Genomic DNA, 19741 nt, shown 5'->3' on the forward strand with positions numbered 1-19741 from the left:
CATATGCCTCACTTTATCCAATCATCGAGTCGTCATCTTCTGTTATATTTCTTGCAAGAATGAGACGATGCATCTCTCCTGTTCAGTACATTGCCGTTTGCGAGTTAGAATTATTTAAGGTGGCAGATAGGATTTATTTTAAGATATTGATGAGACTAGAACCTCTCTTGTTTCTTGACATTATCATAATCGCTGTGCAATGGAACATTTGTCCGTAGATCTTATTTATGAGCGCTTTTCGTTTTCTTCAAGGTTAGGCCAGTGGCTGATGGGTTTAAAAAATGCTCTTCAAAAGCTTTGATATCTGGTCTTCATCAGCTGCATGTGAGTTTGTTTTAAATCTAAGAATACCTTAGAATTTTTTTGTTTCCGCAGCCTATGCAGCAAAATTTACGCAGCAAATTTCACAATAGGATGGTTTGAATATTTTGAGAAGTTTGACTATTCTGGCGGTAGTGTTTGGGATATAATTATGGGCGCTATTACTAATCGGAAAACATATGCCTAATTAAAATTAGTGAAAAATTCACATATTTGGGTTAAATAACAAGCAAATGAATGGCAACCATAAGAAAAAAACGTATACCGTCTCAACCGATATAAATATTTAAGAAGTATGGTCGGATGAATTGAACTACTTATTAACTCATAGAGAGCGTAACTTAAAATTATAATATGTTTATTTCTAAAATGATCATTGTTGGAGCCAATATTCTCTGGGATTAAGGTGAAATGCGGATTCTCCAGTAAATTTGAAAAGTTATCTGCATTTGCGTTTTGATCATTGAAACCAGCAATCATAGTTACCGCGTACAATTTGTCCACTAGAATAGAATCTCTGAAGGAGTGCATCGTTGCTGTTTGCTGCTTAGTGTCCAGGTACTTTGTTTGCAACATACCAGTGGTATATCTCCTTGAGCAGCCTGAAAATTTCGCCACTGGACCATCATCCAACTAAAAAAACAGTATGGCATTAAAAATAGGACAAATGATTAATTGGATGCACGCAATCTGGTTTGGAATTTTTTGTAAAACTTATAAGTTGATCTGAGTAATAACCCTCCTTCTTAAATCGAGCTCTAAAAAGTCCTCCACAGTGCCACACCGGAGCACTGAACGCTTGCCACGGAAGCATATTTAGAACTAAGCAAAAACGCGAAGCTAAACTTTGGAATGAAGTTCGTAATCGTGTAAGATCAATTTTGTTCATTTTTTTCAGAAGAAACTTTGATCAAGCACAGGTAGAGGTGTTATAACGCGCATTGAAGTGTGAATTCACAGAAGTCAATTTTTCACAAAAAATCTTAATTTTTGACAATTTTTGTGATTTTTTACTTATTCTCGGAAATGATTGTCGTTAATGCTATAAGATAAAGGCATTTTTTGCCTCGTAATTGTTGTTTTTATCACAAAAATCATGTTATACATTGCAACAATGGATCAATCAGCAAACTAAAATTAGCTGCGCGAACTACTGAGAGCGGCAAAGACCTGAACAAGTTTGACCACTCGCCGGGAGGGGAACTCCTGCGTCTAGGTACAACTATGCGGAATATTAAGAGAATAACAGCGAAAACAATAAGTCATGTTGTCGCACGTAAAAACAAAAACAAAACAAAACTTTGTTCAAACAAAAATTTCTCTCATAAATTGGAAATCAGTGTGAAACCGTTTTAAGCTTTCAAACTACGCATTCTTATGCTCCATTTTACATATTCCAGCCTGCCTGAATAGAATCACTTATTTCAATTTCGTTTCTCATTGACAACAAAGCTTAGCAGATAAGTGTGATGATCTTAATTATGCAAATCGCGCCTCTATAAAATCGAAGTCTTTTGGATTGTTGTTTGAAAAAAAATCTCGATAACTCCTCTGAAAAGATGAAGTTTGAAACCTCTATGAAGAAGATTCTGCGCTTGACAGCCTACATAATGATGATGCGACAAGACACAAAAAGGACACGTTTAAATAGCCGCTCGACGTTTGCTATATACGTCAAATTAAATCATGTTTCCAAAATCCTGACTGCGGCATGTAATTTATTTAAGATGTTCGCAGAATTAAAGCCCACTAAAAATTGAGCAAAATATGCAACGTTGGGTTTGTGAAATATACTGCAAAACTATTTTTATCTCAGCAATTTCTGTTATAAATATTCTTCGGGGAAATATTCTTCAGAAGAACAGGTTGGCATTACTAAAATTTGATTGGTTGATTGATCTGTTCTGTCCCAGTCAAACCCAATTGATTACCCAATATGTGGGCGGATACATCTTGAATGGAATTTAACAAACATCAATATATTATGTTTATTTAACCCAATTAAATTTTATACCGTTAATACCTAAATTCCTTGGGTAAAAAAATATTGAACCCAGTTTTAAGGTCAGTTTATTAGAGCTGAATTTAATAATTCAAAGCTACATAATTGGTACGTGAATCGAGCTTTATGTTTTCTAAGCGTTATTGTTGACCACTACTTCATTCGGAGAATCACTGTTCTTAAAATTTCGATTTTTTTCTCTAGTTGCGACAACATTTGGATTAAACCCTTTGAAAAAATTACATAATTGTGACCTAGTTTGAGTCTATATTAAGATTATATTTGCAACACGGTGACTTTAGAAGACTTTACCAGTACTGGAACATTTTTTTCTACCCAAATATCAGAAATTCAATTTTAAAATAAGGAACTCATCTTTATCTTTTCTTTTTGTTCACGTTAGTTTTTGTTGCGTTTAATCAGATTTGAATAACTATAATAAGCTGCCCAAATTCTCGAAATAGCAAAAAAAAATCTAAGACTGTTCTGAGATATCGGAAAATTTGTCTCTTCATAAAATTATCAATTTAGAGTGCAAAAATTTGAATTTCAAACGCCACCCCATACGAAGCAGCGGTAGGCGGTGACTACTATCCGTATATATCTTAAGAGTGATTCGGTTTGAGAATTGTTATACTTATCACAATCGAAAATAATTACGTTAGTTGTAGTTTCAGTTTTATTGCAAAATTATGAGTTTCTACCCGATAGTTTTTTTCGCTTGCGGTTTTTTCTTCGGCTAAAAGAAGAGATTTTATACAACAACTTAAAAACAAAAACAACACGAAATTAAAAAAAAAACATTATGCGTTCAAAGCTATGATATCCGTGACAAAAATCATCATGGCCATTTCCACCGAAATTGGATTTTGTCAATTGGGTGCTCAAAATCCCATTCATTTGGATTATTATCCTGTGACCTACAGGGTGAACACAAACCTGATACACCTTAGTAGAAAAATAATAAAACATGGTAAGTATTGCCAAAATTATGACCTAAAATATGACAAAAAAGTCAAGAGTTGTACAAAGTTGAACGAGTTTTGCAACAGTTGTAAGGATCATGCATGATTTATCAAGGTGTATCAAGTTTCAATTCACTCGGTATAGCTAACAGCCCAGCGCACTAAACGTATTTTTTTGCCATGTGGTTGTCGCATCCCGGATCGAGACCGAATGGTTAACCTGTAGCAACTTGCAAGTTCTTTGCAAAAGATGGTTAAATTGTATGAATTTGCAAGTCAAATTGTTAATTCGAAAGAACTTGCTAGTCGATCGGTGGACCTGTAAGTTTCGAAAGAGTTTTTGCTCAGTTTGGATAACAAAATATAATGCGAGTTAAGTTGACAAAACTGTTACTTCTCAATTTTATTAACTCAAGAGGCACGCTTGCAATTCAAATAAAATATAGTAGATCTCAATAAGCTTCTTCCCGATTACTGTTTCAAAAACGTTTCTACAAATCTTTACTCTTTGAATTTCATGGAATTTTCATCTTCATACGGCAGAATTTTTTCTCAAATAGTTTATTTACACCTAATTTTTTATACATTTTTAAATTTTATGAAAATAATTTCAGTTTGCAAGTTTCTGAATCTACATTTTTGGTCTTCAACATGTTTTTTCATTCTTATCTCACTCGTGAATTTTTTTGTTTTTTAGCTAAAAATATTGGCAGAAAGATTATTTTTTAAGAACTTATATTCCATGAAATTATCGAGGAATATGTGTCTGAAGCCGAATGGTTAACTTGTAAGAACTTTCAGTCAAATGGTTAACTTGGATTAATTTTTTAAGAACTTGTAAGTCTTATGTTTAACTTGTTCGATTTTATAAGTCGAATGGTTTACCTTTCGACTTATAAGTTCATGTTTAAGATGCTTCGCCTTGTAAGAACTTGCAAGAAAATTTCAAGTTCTTACAAATTAACGATCCAATTTTGAGTCGGAATTTTAGTGAAGATTTTGGCAGTTTGGAATGAAAACGTTGTTTTCATCACCACATCACGTATGACAGAATGGAACAAATTGTTAGGAAACGTGGTTCAAAAAATTGATCTTGATATCAAACCATGTTGTTGCTTTATTTGAAAGAATTTTCTTAACATTTTCATAATTGAGTCCTTTCCCTCCCAAAAGAAATTAAATAAGTTCCAATAATCCTTCAATGATTTTTCATAATTCATTTTGATTCTACTACGAATCACTAAAATGAAAAGGTTATTCGGTTTATTGCTTATAGTGATTCAACAAAATGGTTGAGTGTTTTTTTTGTACATTTCTGATTCAAATGGTGGTACATATTTAATTTCGTCAATGCTGTTTTTTGAAAACTGTTTGGAAAACTTAAAGCGATTGATTTAGAGCATCAATTTGTTTGTCAATGATTATTTTTTATATGAGAGATATATAAGTCTTTGTAGTTTCTGTAATTCAGCACATTAAAAATCTACTCTTTCAAGCTACAATTCGGGATTTGCAGTTTTCAATATTTTCATTTTCAGCCTAATTTTCAAGCAACGTCTGCATGCAAAAAATGAGTTTTTTGTCCCTGGCACAGATATCTGTCTTTTCGTTGTGACATCAACTTTAAGACGGAGGTGTAAACAAAAAGATAAACAGATAAAAATATGTCAACTTAAAAATTCGGTAGAATTGATTTGTAAGATTGATACTTATAGATAGTTTAAAAGGGGCACGTGCAATAATCAAAACGCGCAACTGTGATGAACCCAAGACATAATGTTGGTTTTCTTCTACAAATAGAAGTTCGGAAAGGGTTCGCCGTTTTCAAGGCATCAAATTTCACTGTTCTAAATTCGTTTCGATGAACAACATTTCGCAAAGTTTAGCGCAAGCATGTTATGCTTAAAAACAACTATTGTACTAGTTTTTTGAAAGCACCACCAAAACTCTCAAACAAGCTGATTAGCTTGTTGCTAGGACATTGAATAGCCGCATCACCATCACCCAGTCATTCTATGACTGGGCTTACATTGACCCACTGTCGTTCTTTGACGACAGCTTAGATCTTTAATGATATTTGCGTCGCAATTCGTTTTTGCTACCTTGAAAAGCAAAAACAATGCAAAAAAATCAACTGTATGTATTGTTTTGAGCAACAACGCCAGTTTTGGTTATTACATGAACCCCTGCCACAGATACGTTATTGGAATATGATTGACGGATGCCAAATTTTGACTTGTATTCATGAATCTGATTATGCTCACAACTTAATCTTTTTGATTAAACAATTGGGATCTATTCGGTTTCGCCCCTCCCCCCAGCTTAGTGAGCATAAATTTTTTATGACCCCCAGGCGCACGTGCTATTTTCTTACATAGTAACGTGCTATATAACAACATATAATTTGTAACTGGGGGTCATAAAAAATACTTGAGGGCCGAAACAGAATAGATCCAACAATTGTTGCACGTGGATGAGACAGCAAAAAACTTAACAAATAATTTAAACAAGGCTGAAATGAGATGCATGGTTGACAGCGATTGAAAATTATATTTTTTTGTGGTTTTCGAAGTTATTTTTTTCGGGAAGGGAATAATTAGGATTCTTGTGCTCTGTAAGTTCTTCATTGCAGAAACTCTGTCATAAGAAGGAGTAATTCGAGGTGATGGATTCGATCAATTTATGGGAAAATGTGTCGTCAGTCACAAACTATGCAGCTTCAACTGAATCAACAGGCATCTTATCCTAATAAAATTGTCAATGACTAGTGCTTTTCTCGATATCACTTAACGAGACAAATGTTGCTGCAATTTAATTTCTAGACAAATAAGCAAAGTAATTCCTCTTCCGGGAAAAACAGAGGGCAGATTTTAGTCACCCTATACCAGGAATAACATTACCATGCAGACTTATTCTTAAATTTTATTTGGTCTATTTTCGGTGAGACATCACATGCAGATTCCGTTTGCGAAAAGTTGGGGGATATTCCCGTTTTGTAAATAAAATCCGGGAATTTTTAAATGACCACGTATTAAGATATGATATGCCAATTTATTTTGTGGTCATTTCTTACTGTATTCCATTCAGATTTTGTCAAGTTTGACAAAAATACCGAATTGCATGAAACTTGACTTACTTATATGTACTAAAAAACGAATGGCAGCTATCAAACTAATTCAGATTTGTCTATGAGAAGATGAGATAATAGATAGGATACTAAGGAAGATTAATAAAAGTTGCCTTCTGATAATATATGAGAATTCAATTCAAATGAAAAAACTGTTTCATGGGATTTGTTTTTTTTGTAACAGCCTAATTAGGGGATTCAAAAATGAAGTACGAAATAACACTTGATATATATTTTTTTGATAGATAAAATAGAGGTCTCCGGTTTTTGTTTATTCGAAAATATCACACTTTGTTGCAGTATAACGTGATATCAAATCTATTTCATCGTATATAAGTCAAACGCAGATGCTTGAGTGATCTCGCAATTACCTTGCCATAATATGACAGAACTTATCAAAAAAAACTAAACAACAAGTTTGAAAAATTGTTCAGAAATAAAACACTGCAAACAAGCATTAATTTGATTTTTTAAGCTTTTGTCCTAGGAAAAAATCGCACATTTACCAGTTAATTGAGCACTCAATTTCTGCATTCCATTTTATACATCTTAAAATGACAGCTGCTCGTCAAGCACTTTATTCCAAACTGAGAAAAAGTTGTAGTTAGCGGCAACTTAAGTGCTAGAAAAATAAATAGACATTCGTATGAGACGTTAATCAATTAGGCATTTAGATATTCTGAGATATCTTTCCGAGTGATAGACGATTTTGCAATTTTGATGTCGACAAAGAAATCTTTCCAATCCTGCTATTACACTGCTACGCCGTGCTATAGATACTCAAAAGACGGTGCTAAATCGCGGAACCACATGTATATCTTGGAATTTCCACCCCTGGTTGTACCCTTGGTATATAGTGAACCTAAACTGCAAGTATCAATTACTAAACTTGTGTTAAACAGCTTAAAATATAAACCACGCATGAAGGGACAGCATGAAGTAGAATTTTCCTAAGTTACTTGGTATCAAAATTAGAAATTAAACAATCTAATTTAGTGAGATTGGAATGATCTCAACTCCAAAGTTTATGCCAAATTCTGAAAACTTCAACACTGAGAAAGCTTTTCGTTAAGAGTGTGCTACAAATATTACAACCTAACACATTCTTGAAATGTGTTATACATCAATTTAAGAAACTGGGACTTGGGCAAAGATGAATAATACGAGAGTATTAAAAAATTCTGAAGTTATTAGGGAACTTTAGTGTTGGTAGTTCAGCGCGCATGCTCCTTTTATACTTAGGGCACTTGATCTCCAGCACCTATTGCATGGAGATAACTATGTCGATATTGGTATCTAAACTAAACCGTTTTTCTCGAGTTAGTATGGTACAATCAGATCGATATAATATTCACAGTTACAATTTGTTTAAATAAAATAGGAGCTATTCGAAACTATTTACTAGTTTGTTCACATGATATAAAGGACTTTCCTTGAGTCAAGTTTGCTCATACCCTAGCTTATTCTCAATCTAATAACACTAAATTATCACGCTCATGATACTGAGTGTAGAACACTCCAGTAGATCATTTTCAGGGTCTCTGTTTGGTCAGTAGCTATTAAGTTTAGTGGTGAATAATGACTCATTTTTGGATGTGTTTTTTGGATGGCAAATGGTTTTCTCAAGTATCATTTTTTTCTAATTTTTTCAATCCATATTGACAACAAATATAATATCTTAAATCTTCCCTTGCATTTAATAAATGATTCAAAAATGATTTCTAATATTGGAAAAAATTTTTCGCAAAATTTGCCTGAATTGAACAAATTCAATTGAGCGGCCTGAATGATTCCTCTGTTGTCATTTTCAATTATAGTTAAATCATATCTGGTTCCTATGAAGCATTTTTTGTATACCTAACGATGCACAAAACCCAAAACCGTGTGTTCATTTGATCGTGACCATGACGAATTTTGACAAGTGCGTGCAATCTGGGGTCGCCATTTGCTAGGTATCAAGCAGGTATTGTATATGTTGCCATACAAATGCGGTATGATTCTTGCATCAAATCAATGAAATGGAATTTAAAACCTTCTATAACATATTCAATACTTCCTATATGATATTTGTACATGAGTACACAAATGCACTCGTGTCATAGTAAACAAGGTGTCAATTGTAACCCTGACATGAAATCAAATCTGGACACAAAAGATCAATTTGATAATTCGATGAATTTGTGTTATTACCTGGGAGTAATAAAAATCATAATTTGGCTTGTTTGATTAGCAGCAACTCTATCAGCTTTTATAATTCCTGGGAAAATTATAACTTGTATGCAAAATGATGCTTGAAATGATTTGAAACTAGGTAAAGATAATTTTGGAAGTGAGAATAAGATGTCTGATGATGGCGTTGGATCAGGAGTCATTGATGAGGATCTAGCCGAGTCCCTGGCCTCGGTGACAGATGTGATGGGAGCCATCGTCATTCCTCTAACAGGGATGGGGCGGATCATCAAAATACAAGACAACAATTCATTTCAAATAAATCCGAACTATGTTTACGTCCCATGAGAAACTCACGCCACACTATAACAGTTTTGATCTCCACCGTTTTAGCGTTTTAGATCTGAGTGCTCCTAACCTCCCCACCCCCCCACCCCCTCCACCCCCAATCCCCACCCTCACCTCAAACCCTGTACTCCATTTGCCTCCTTTCCAGAAGTCATAACTAATAAAAAAGACGTTGTCAGATCTGTTTTGTTAAACCACGGGGTTAGTTTCATTGGAAAAGTACTGATCAAGACTTGACACTCGCTTCCTGGTGGGTTTTTTTTCTTGAAAACTGCAAATTGAAAGTGCCGGACATCCGCCCCGACCCTATCTTCTTCTCTTTTGCCCTGTGAAGGTTGTGTGGGAATTGTGTTCAACTGTCTAACAATGGCAGTTGTGATGTATATGGGCATGGACACATCCTCACTCGTGTACATGTTGTTGGTGGCAATTGGCGACTCCACCTCTGTCTTCATTGACACCATTCTCAACATTGGGTTAGTTTCATCATTCTATTCTGTAAAAAAAATGCATGACGCAAGAAACATTTGTTCAACATATCACGCATCATTCTTCATCCACATTTTCAGGGACAGCCCAGGTTTTAACCTCGACTTATGAGAAGACCATACCTGACCAAAATGTGGTTATGAAAAGAAAGAGCTTGAGCCGTCAAAAAGCTCATGAAAAGAGTTTACAACACTCATACAGGCACATTATAAAATGCAGAAAGTGTACAGTGCCAGAAGTAAACATGACAGAAGTTCCTATGTACTTAGCCGGAAGTTTGACTTCCTTGATGTTTCGTCATTTTAAAACCTGTGTGTATCGTGTTTTAAGCATAGTTACGGGACTCTGCAGAAGTCACTTTGAAATTTTGACATAATATCTCGAACCACTTCGCGGTTCTCGATGAACGCCAGAACTTCTCATTGACTTCAAGCAGAGTCACGTAACCATTACTTGGTGGTTATCCTGACCTCAGTTCGAACAACGTTTTTGGCGCTCAACTTTACTTGTTCACTTTAACGCAATGAATGAGATCTCTTCATACACGCTTCTAAATGAAATTAGTTTCCTATCCATAATATTAATCCATTCAAAAGGAACGTCATATAATTTGCTCGAATGTAATCTTTAAACCAAAACTAGCAAAGCGACCAATCCTGTCACTTACAGAATTTATAAGTTTTTTGCTTAATTCGCAAACATTGGCTGCGCTCGGTAATATCAGCCTGTCACTGGGTGATCTTGAAACAGAAACAACTTGGAATGGACGCGATCAATAAATGAATTCAGCGCTTCCCCCTTCAGCCCCCCCCCCCCCTCCCGGCACTGTCCCGCCAAATTAGAGCATCGAGCTTATGGACCCCCGCTATACTATAACTCTACCAGAATGAGGGGAGGAGTGGCTATTTTTACGAGGATCTGTAACACATGATAATATATCAAGTTTCAATATATAAAGCGATATATTGCGAGCTATATGTAAATTCAAATACATAGCGAGTTGCATTATTATTGGAGTATCACAGTTTGTTGTGTTTCAGTTTCACCCACTGGGGTTGGGTTGTGGTACTGACCAGAAGTGATCTGTCGTGTAAAGTGGGCCAGTGGGTGAGCTACCTTACCACATTTGCAACCCAATACACCCTGGCACTTTTCACTCTGGATCGTCTCCTGGCGATTGCCAAACCCATCATGTACAAACAAAGCCTCAAGGTCTGTGGCTGTTGTGGCTTTTAAGAATTTGCCTTTAAAAATATATCCATTTTTTCTCAAAAACTGTCAGACAAAAATGACAGAGAGAACACTTAGAAAAATTCCCGCCTTTGTTTACTCTTATGTTCTGACATATTACAATTTTACTTCATATTTTGAATTAATTTTTTCTGAAATATCTCAAAATCAGAACAATTGTTACATTTTGAGATACTTGGACAAATTTTGACAAAAAACTGTCTCTCTCTGACAGTTTTGTGGGTATTTAATTTAGTCATTGACAAAATTATTGAAAACACAATATTATTGTTTTGCTAATGCATAACTACTCCAAAATCCACTCTTGAAGCAAACTAAGTGATCCCCGCCCGTTTCTTATAGTGATTCAAATTAAGGGCTGGGTCATATCTTATTTTGAAATGTCGAGTTGATGAATTCCTTTTTACGTCAAAAAATTGAAATAATCAAACATAATTCAAAATGGTACAAGTCTGAACACGTTTTTAATAGCAGCCGAAAAAGTTGCTTGTGATAGCAGCCGAAAAAGTAGCTTTTAATAGCAGCCGAAAAAGTTGCGATTAGAACAAAACTGGACATGCTATTATCAAAAAAAGCAAAAAAGTAAAAAAAAATCAACTGATTGCAATCCGAAATTTGTTGAACAAAACAGGACATGCTATTATCGACTGATTGAGATCAAAAATTTTAAGAAAACAAAATTAGAAATGCTAAAATCGACTGATTGAAATCCGAAATTTTTCTGCTTTAAAAACGGCAGTTAGACAAAACTAGACATGCTAATCCGAAAACGAAAACTTTTGAACGTTCGAAATATCAAAATTTGCAAATAAAATGCATCGAATGATTAATATCCAACTTTTTTGGCAAAATTAGACACAAACAAATTGTTAACGCGTAAGCAGAAACTACCGAACGAGCAAAAAATCAGACAAACAATTTTTAAAAAAAAAGACATCGATTGATTGAACTCCGAATTTTTGCTCTTTAAAAAACAGCAATTAGACCAAAACTACCTGAAACAAATATTTACAAAACAACGACTGATTGATATCCACACCTTTTTAGCCTTCAAAAACGTCGATTAGTCCAAAACTGGACAGGCTAACGCAAAAACTAAATTTGTGCAAACTTAATTTGTGCATATCTTATTTTGAAATGTCGAGTTGATGAATTCCTTTTTACGTCAAAAAACTGAAATAATCAAACATAAATCAAAATGGTACAAGTCTGAACACGTTTTTGATAGCAGCCGAAAAAGTTGCTTGTAGAATGGTAAAGTTCAAATAAGAATCGTGTCATGTCTTTCAAGAAAAAGTTTTTCACGGATAATGTATTCTTATATCAACAAGTAACAGCACCCATTTTCACGAGTATCCGACACTCTAACAAGAAAAAGCACAAAATATAGAGAAATGTTAATCGGAACCGTCAACTTTGTTTAGGAACATCTATCGAACCTTAGACCCTGAAAAACTTCAGTAGAAGAGTTGAAAGTGCAAAATAACGCATGGGGCCGAGATTTCAACGCAAAAAAATCACGATTTGTTGATTACAAAAATGCAAAATTTGTGGTGAGTTCAGTTATGGACTCTATACCACTTGGAATATTTTCTCCCAGATTTTGAGTTGCTGACTGCTTCTGTAGAGTGATGCAAAAAAGGCGTTATAAAAAAATCATGAAAATTTTATTAGATGGCCAGAAGCAAGCAATTTCTGATAACAAAAGAATGATTCAATAATTCTTCAGTAGCTGGCAAGAAAACAGTTACAAAAAACTTTTAAAAAAACTCGACAAACATTTTTTGGTTTTTAGGGACACTCTTTGTCAACAGAAATAAATAAATAATATCACCTAAAATTCGTTATTTTTTGCTAATTATATTATTATTTATTCAAGCATTAAAATTGTACTTTTCGACAAACAGGTCGCGCAATTATCGTATCGTTGTTTAGAGTTTTTTAAACAGTTCAACATTTTTTTTGTCTTCTGATCAGGTTTAAGGGATAACTGTTTTTCCAAAAAAATATAATTGCATATTCCAATTACCGGACAATTTAAAACAAATAAATAATTCACAACAAACATGACTACATTGCACACATTTTCTTCCATCAATACCACTCAGAACCAGGTAATCGGAACAACAAAAGGTTGTTTGATTTGATTCGAGTGCAAATGTCGCGGACGTGTGTTTGGTCGAAAAGATGAATTTGGTCGAAAAGATAAATTTGTTTGGTCGAAAACTTGAATTTGCAAAAAATTCAAGTTTTTAAAACAAATTTGTACTGAGAAAAATCATAAGAGTATAATAGCTCAAATCTTTAATATCTATCTGGAGGATTGCTTCGAATGATTTTTTCAAATCATTTTTGTCTTCTGTGAATTTTGTCAAACATACAATTGTTCATTTTAGCTTTGTTTTGCTGTAAAATATTGTTTTATTACAACCGTTCCATTTTAATTTGGCTATTTATCTATTTTGATCTTGGCTGCTGATTTCGCCGTTTATTTGAAGCTGACGCACTTTTGGTGACATTTTTTGTCACATTCATTCTTCTGTTTTGACTTCATTATGATATCATCTTCATATGTGTTTTTGATATTGGTTTTTATGATTACTTGGATTAACTTATCTCACAAGATTCCTTTTGAAACGTTCATGCTAATATCAAAAAGGCGAAAAAATGCTAATAACCACTGATTCAAATCCGAAATTTTTGGGCTTTAAAAACAGCAATTAGACAAAACTAGACATGCTGACGCGAAAGCGAAAATTTTGAACGTACATAATATCAATAAATGAAACAAGGCGGCTCAGTAATGTGCGATTGCGCATAAGATTCCGACCCCCCTCATCCACAATTTTGGCATAATTGTCTACCAAATGAGGAACAGACGGAAAAACACAAAAAATTCAAGTATTTTTCAAAAAAAAAACTGGAGTATGAATGAAAAGATAGCCTCCAAAGCAAATAACTCAGTGGAGTAAAAAATGATGCATCAGATTGATGAGATATGCCGATATTAAAAAGCGAGCGAAGACGAACGGCAAAATCAAACAACAACAACAAACATTAATTACATCAAAAAATTCATGTCCGTTTTAAAAAACAAAACTTAATAACAAAGTCAAAATAGCGTTAGATAAAACTGAAAATAAACAAAATAAATTGTAATTCACCAGGAAAAAATGGTTATTCACCAATTCTTAATAAAGCTTGGTAACAATTCGAAAAAAAAAGAACAAACTTTAAAGTTAGAAAATTCGCTGAATTTAAAAAAAAAAACAATTAATTTCAAAGTAATGAAAATCATTAGGAATCAACTAATATATCCCATAGGTTTACAATTGCCAATGCTTATCTAGAGGGGAAATAAGAACTCTTGGTATACAATTTTCTATGCAGTTACAAAAAGAACAACAAATAGACAACAAACTAAATATCAATTAAAACTTGCAAGAAAATGCTTTGGAAGCCGTAAAGCCTTACTTTGGCCCCAAAATATGTTCCATTGCACCCTCATTGAACACCGATAATGTATTATGTGGCCACTCATTTTTGAAAATAAGCAACAATTAGACAGAAAAGAAAAAAAATGCAAAATTATGTAATACTTGTTTTTTTGTTCGAAAAAAATATATTTCCAAAGACATAAAAGCCATTAGTTACAAAATGAAAAATTACATTCGTCCATTCTTCCAAAGAAAGCCAATGAGACTTGCAATTATCCAGAATATGTCTTAAGTCTACAAAAAGAACGTCAAACAGGACAAAAATCAAAAATTCATTTATTTTTTTGTGAAAAACCCGTGTTGAAGCCAGTAAATTCATGACGAATTCTCTTAAAACATTACATTTTGGGACAACAATCCCTTTTGACACTTTCCCTTGAAAATTTATTATGTGACCTCTCATTAATGTAACTAGGTAAGAATTAGACCATAAAGAAAAAAAGCAAGATTATGTAATACTTGTTTTTATCGAAAAAAAATTTATTTCCAAAGACATGAACGCCATTAATTACAAAATGAAAAAATTGAATAGGTTCGTCCATTCTTCCAAAGGAAGCCTTCGAGACCTGCAATTATGCAGAATAAGTCTTACGTCATCAAAAAGAACGTCAAATATGACAAAAATCAAAAATTAGTTTACTTTTTTTTGTGAAAAATCAGTGTCGAAGACAGTAAAGTCATAACGAATTCTCTAAAAACACTAGATTTTGTGACAGCAATCCCTTTTGACACCTTCGTTGTAGAAAAATAATGTCATTTTTAACCTTTAATTAACGAGACCAGGTAAAAAAACAGACAATAAACGGAACAAAATTGCAAAGTTGAAATGTTTTTTTTTCATTTTGGGAAACAATTGTTTTCAAAGTCATGAAAGCCATTATCTATCTTCAAATATCAGAACATCGTCTCACTTACTCTTCCAGGAAACACCAATCAAACCGGGTCATTGTACAGGACATTAAATACGACAAGAAACAAAGTAAAAACGACAGTTAAAGACAAAATTAAAAAATTGAATTAAATTCTCCGAGAAAGTACTGTCGAAGCGGTAAAGAACCACAATCTATATCTTTAAGGTTTTAAATATTATCAATTAAGCTAATTAGGAAGCCAATAGGAGCTATCACTAGTGAGCTTTGATTTGAAATGTTCTGTTATTTAATTAATATTAAAAAGATTGAATTTTTTTAATAAAAAAACGACTGACGACAATCCGAATTAGCTTTGGATTGTAACAGTCCAAGATTGGTACAGAACTAGTCCTCTTAATGTTGATTGTCCATTAGCATTGTTTAGTTTTGGAATGACACTGATATAGATATTTTGTTTGTTAAAAAATCAAAAATAAATGCTGCGTTTTTGATGATTAACGAATAGAGTTAGCAAAAAACGGCAAGTTTTTGTTTACAGAGCACTCTCAACGGAAGTTGAAGTAAAATAGGCCCCATTTTCAGTCTACAAAGATTGTGTTAATAGTGTGGACTAAAGAAGTTTATTTCGTGCTGTTTTCGATGAAAAAGTCTGAATTTTGTGAAATATTTAGCCGGAATTTGTGACAAAAAAATTCAATGAAAATTGCCGACAATATTTTTTGACTTTAAACGTAAAATCAACAACATTTTCTTCAAATTTTTTTTTAATTTTATCAAAATTGGCGAAATTTTAAACAAAAATTCGGAAGAAAGGTGAATGAAATCAACGGAATTCACTCTATTTTCTCGAAAGTTTAAACCTCGATATCTCCCTGTCAAAAACAAAAATCAAAAAAATCTTTTTACTTCCATATTCTACGCTGGACAAGCTTTCTAATGATACCAGTCTCAACTCTCTACGATGAATATATCGATCGGCCAAAATTGACTGAACAAAAAAACCCATTTGAGTATATTTTTCCTCCCCCAATCAAGAGGGGTCGGAACAAATATTTTTTAAGAGAAAGCATCGACTGATTAAAAACTAAAAGTTTTTGACCAAAAACGAGACATAAAACTGGCTGTTTTTTGAAACCCTAAATTTTCAGATTTCGATCAGTCGATGTTTTTTATTGGCAATAGCATGCCTAGTTTTGGTCAAATCAATGTTTTTTAATGCCGAAAAAATTTAGGATTTCAATTAGTCGAAAATTACGGTAAAGAAGTTCAAATCGAAGCATGCTAAAGACATTTCCAATTGGAATCCTAAGAAGTTTCAAGCAAAATTATTCAGTCTATATCTAACTTAAAGAAATTTAAAATACCGTAAAAACAGCACTTAAACCAAAACTAGACATGCCAACGCAAAAGCGAAAACAACAGTTTTGCAAATTGTAGAATTCCTTTTTATATATTAACTTTTTCTTGTCAAATTATCCATATCCGATGTCCTAACAGACTAACGGCAAAAGCATGTGCAATAGCATGTGTAATTTTGGTGTAACCGTTGTTTTTTAAATCCTGAAAAATTGCGGATTTCAATCAATTGATATTTTTTTTAGCGATAATGTGTCTAATTGTGGTGTATTCGCTGTTTTTTTTAATGCCCAACAAAAATCAGAATTCAATCAGTTGGTGTTTTTTAAACAAAACTTTGGTTTCCTGAAATTTTGAAATGAACAGTTCAAATCGAATTGTACTAATGACAGTCCAATTGGCGTCCTAATGTGTTTCGTTGACATCTCTCCGGTTTTTAGTCACAACATTTTAGTCTTTTTGGATATAAAATCGTAAAATACAGTACAAAAACATGAACAAAACTAGACATGCTAACGCAAAAGCGAAAACAAAAATTCTGCGCAGGAAACCTAATCAATTGTTTTAAAACTGTGCAAAATGCAAAATTTAATTTCGATATATTGATTTTTTTCCAATCAGTTTTTCCGTATTCACATTCCTAGCAACAAAACGGCAATAGCATGTCTGGTTTTGGTCTAATCCTTGTTTTTTAAAGCCCAGAAATTTTGAGTTTCTGATCAGTTGATATTTCATCTATCAGAAATATCATGCATAGTGTTGGTCTAATCGCTGTTTCTTGAAGACCAAAAAATTTCGAATTTCAGTCAGTTGACGTTTTCTTAAATATCTTCATATTTTTTGACTTTTTACACTTTAATTACAGGGATGAGCAGTTCAGCTTGAAGCGTACTAATGACAGGTACAATTGGCATTCTAAGCACTGTCAAGTTAACTTATCTAGTTTTCCTTTTTAGTCCAATGCTTTCGGTCCCTTTGACTTTCAAGAACATATATTTTCAAAATAAACATTTGATTGTTGAGCTTGGCGAATTCTCTTCCCATTTTCTGGTCCAGTTCTTGCTTCAAGTCAGTAAAGACAGGTCGCATGGTCTTTCTGATGGATAAACAAAAATATTTTGTCAATGTTTTACGTTTTAAATAATGGTATTTCTGCTTTGAAACAACGATTGTTCAAAAAAATAGGTTTTTGGACGTTTTCTTTTCATTGAGTAGTTTTTTCTTTTGTCACTTTACTCACAAGTCAGATATCACATTATTGACATTAGAATGGTGGCACATTTGATATCAGTTTTTCAGGGAATACGTCATGGTTTTAACTGCTTCGGCACTGTAATCTAGCAGATTTTAATAGAGTTTTTTGTTTTTGTTTCTAAATTATTGACGGTGGGAAAGACACACTTGAACATATAAGGTTTCTAGCTCCTTGCCTACCCGTTTCGATAAAGGGCTTTTTGCAGAGGACTTTTTCATTTTTGATTTCTGTCTATTTAATTTTTCTTTTTTGTAGACGTGTGACATATTCTGAATATTTAAAGATGTACAAACTTTAACATTTTGTTCTCTTTTTATAATTGTTACACTGTCTCATTTTTCAGAGGCCACACAATTCATTACTGGCGCATAAGATTGCGCTATTGATTTTTTTATTTTATATGGAATAAATTATTGTTTTAACGGCTTCGACCTCGTTTTCTTGCGAAATTTTGATGGTATTTTTGTTTCTTGTCTGAAATTGTCGTTTCTTCTCGTCGACTACTTTCTGGATAAAGAGAGGTATCAATGTCTTCATATTGAGATATATATGAGCTCAATCCTGTTCAAGTTTTCAATTGATATCGAATGGTTTTCTTTATTTGATACTATAAGTTCTCAAAAAAAAAAGATAATTCTATTTTTAACGCTGCCATTTTTACTCACAATTCTCTTCTTTTTAGTGAGTATCATTAAGGACTGGTCCCACGTTCTTGATAATGAATTACAAATTAAATCATTTGACGCTGTTTTGACTTTGTTATTTTGTTTTTTTTTCAAAAATAGACAATTAAGCCAAAATTGCGGATAATTGGGTTCGGAACTTTAATTGCAAGCCCATATTTATTTAAATTTTTTTATTTATAGTTTGCAATTGCTAATGAGAAACGAGAGTATTTTAAAACAATTCTATCAGTTACTTTCAATTTCATATAAAATGAGTGATGGAGCTTGCGACGCAAATTTTTAACCCAAGTAAATATTGCTTATTTCAATTAGAAAATTGCCTTTCAAACAACTGTGGAAAATTTTTTTCATCCAAAACAAAGAAAATTAATAATAAAATTTTTGTTTTCACAAATGAAAATTTTCAATCGAAAGTTATGGAGCAAATTCAAGGTAAAATTTGCGCAATGGCTAATAAAATCACTTGATTTTATCAATTCATTGAAACAAAACGACAAACTTTATGCCGTGGCTGGGTTAAAGTTCAAAAAAAAACAGTGCATTTGCTTGCCAATAGTTGACGATAAAATAACAGTGAGGTCAAAATCTCTTCGCAAAATGCCTCTTTCGCTTTTTCGTGGCTCCTGGGCAAATAACATGGTTTTTAGCTAAAATAGGTTATGTGCACGCGGTCATACCTTTTGCCCTGATTTCATTCAACGTTTTATCATTACAGAGGTTATTTATTTCATGATTTAATAGTTAACTTCTATTAAAATTTGAAAGTTGACTGAAACTTTTGGAAGCAAGACAACCATCAGAGCCTTTTTTGATCTCCAATTTATTCGTTTCGTAGCCTTGAAGTTTAAAAGATCCATAAGTAGATAAATAAAAGTTTGGTTCATTTTCTTTTCATACTTAAAATAATTTTAGGGAATTAATTATATACTGGTTTTTTTCCGCACTTCTAGAGCAACCTGCCTATAAATAGAAAAAAGAAATGAGTAATTTTTATATCAATGTCCAAAAAAATGTTCAATCGTTATTTGTTTTTTTAATGCAAAAAATGGCCGTTTCATTACCTAAAACTTTTGAAATCTGTAACAAAGTAATTAAAAACTTCTTTTATTTTTCCAGATATACAGGTAGGTTGTGTAAATCATGGTTGCAAGCATAGTTTCTGAAGTCAGTAGGAAAATAAATTTCAAATTTTCTAATCGTTCTTCTCAAAAACGTAATTAATAGAGAATAAACAATTCTAGTTATTTAATGGTCCATTTAATCTCAATAATTGTCCGTTCTTCATGAAAACAATAAACTAAAGGAAACTTTAAATAGAAATTGAATTTAAAAAAGCTCTTTAAAGCAAACAAAATGTTTTGTTTTTGCGAGTAATTGATGCCAAAATGTTTTTTCTCTTACAA

General features: G+C 33.0%; 1 protein-coding gene across 2 annotated transcripts in view; it reads left to right on the forward strand.

Moving 5' to 3' along the window:
* The first annotated feature begins 2313 nt into the window (after positions 1-2313).
* LOC142345285 (uncharacterized) overlaps positions 2314-19741 on the forward strand; it is a 55881-nt gene continuing 38453 nt past the window's right edge. Inside the window, exons 1-5 of one of the 2 annotated variants that reach the window (XM_075397266.1) lie at positions 2314-2431; positions 5921-6023; positions 8781-8856; positions 9265-9408; positions 10462-10633. In XM_075397266.1, the coding sequence (XP_075253381.1) occupies positions 5954-6023; positions 8781-8856; positions 9265-9408; positions 10462-10633 (462 nt within the window). In that variant the 5' untranslated portion in view covers positions 2314-2431; positions 5921-5953. The remainder of the gene's footprint in view (positions 2432-5920; positions 6024-8780; positions 8857-9264; positions 9409-10461; positions 10634-19741) is intronic. The other variant, XM_075397267.1, reaches the window with a different exon arrangement.

This window comes from Convolutriloba macropyga, chromosome 9, assembly GCF_964194025.1.
Source record: "Convolutriloba macropyga chromosome 9, txConMacr16.3, whole genome shotgun sequence".
NCBI lineage: Eukaryota > Metazoa > Xenacoelomorpha > Acoela > Convolutidae > Convolutriloba > Convolutriloba macropyga.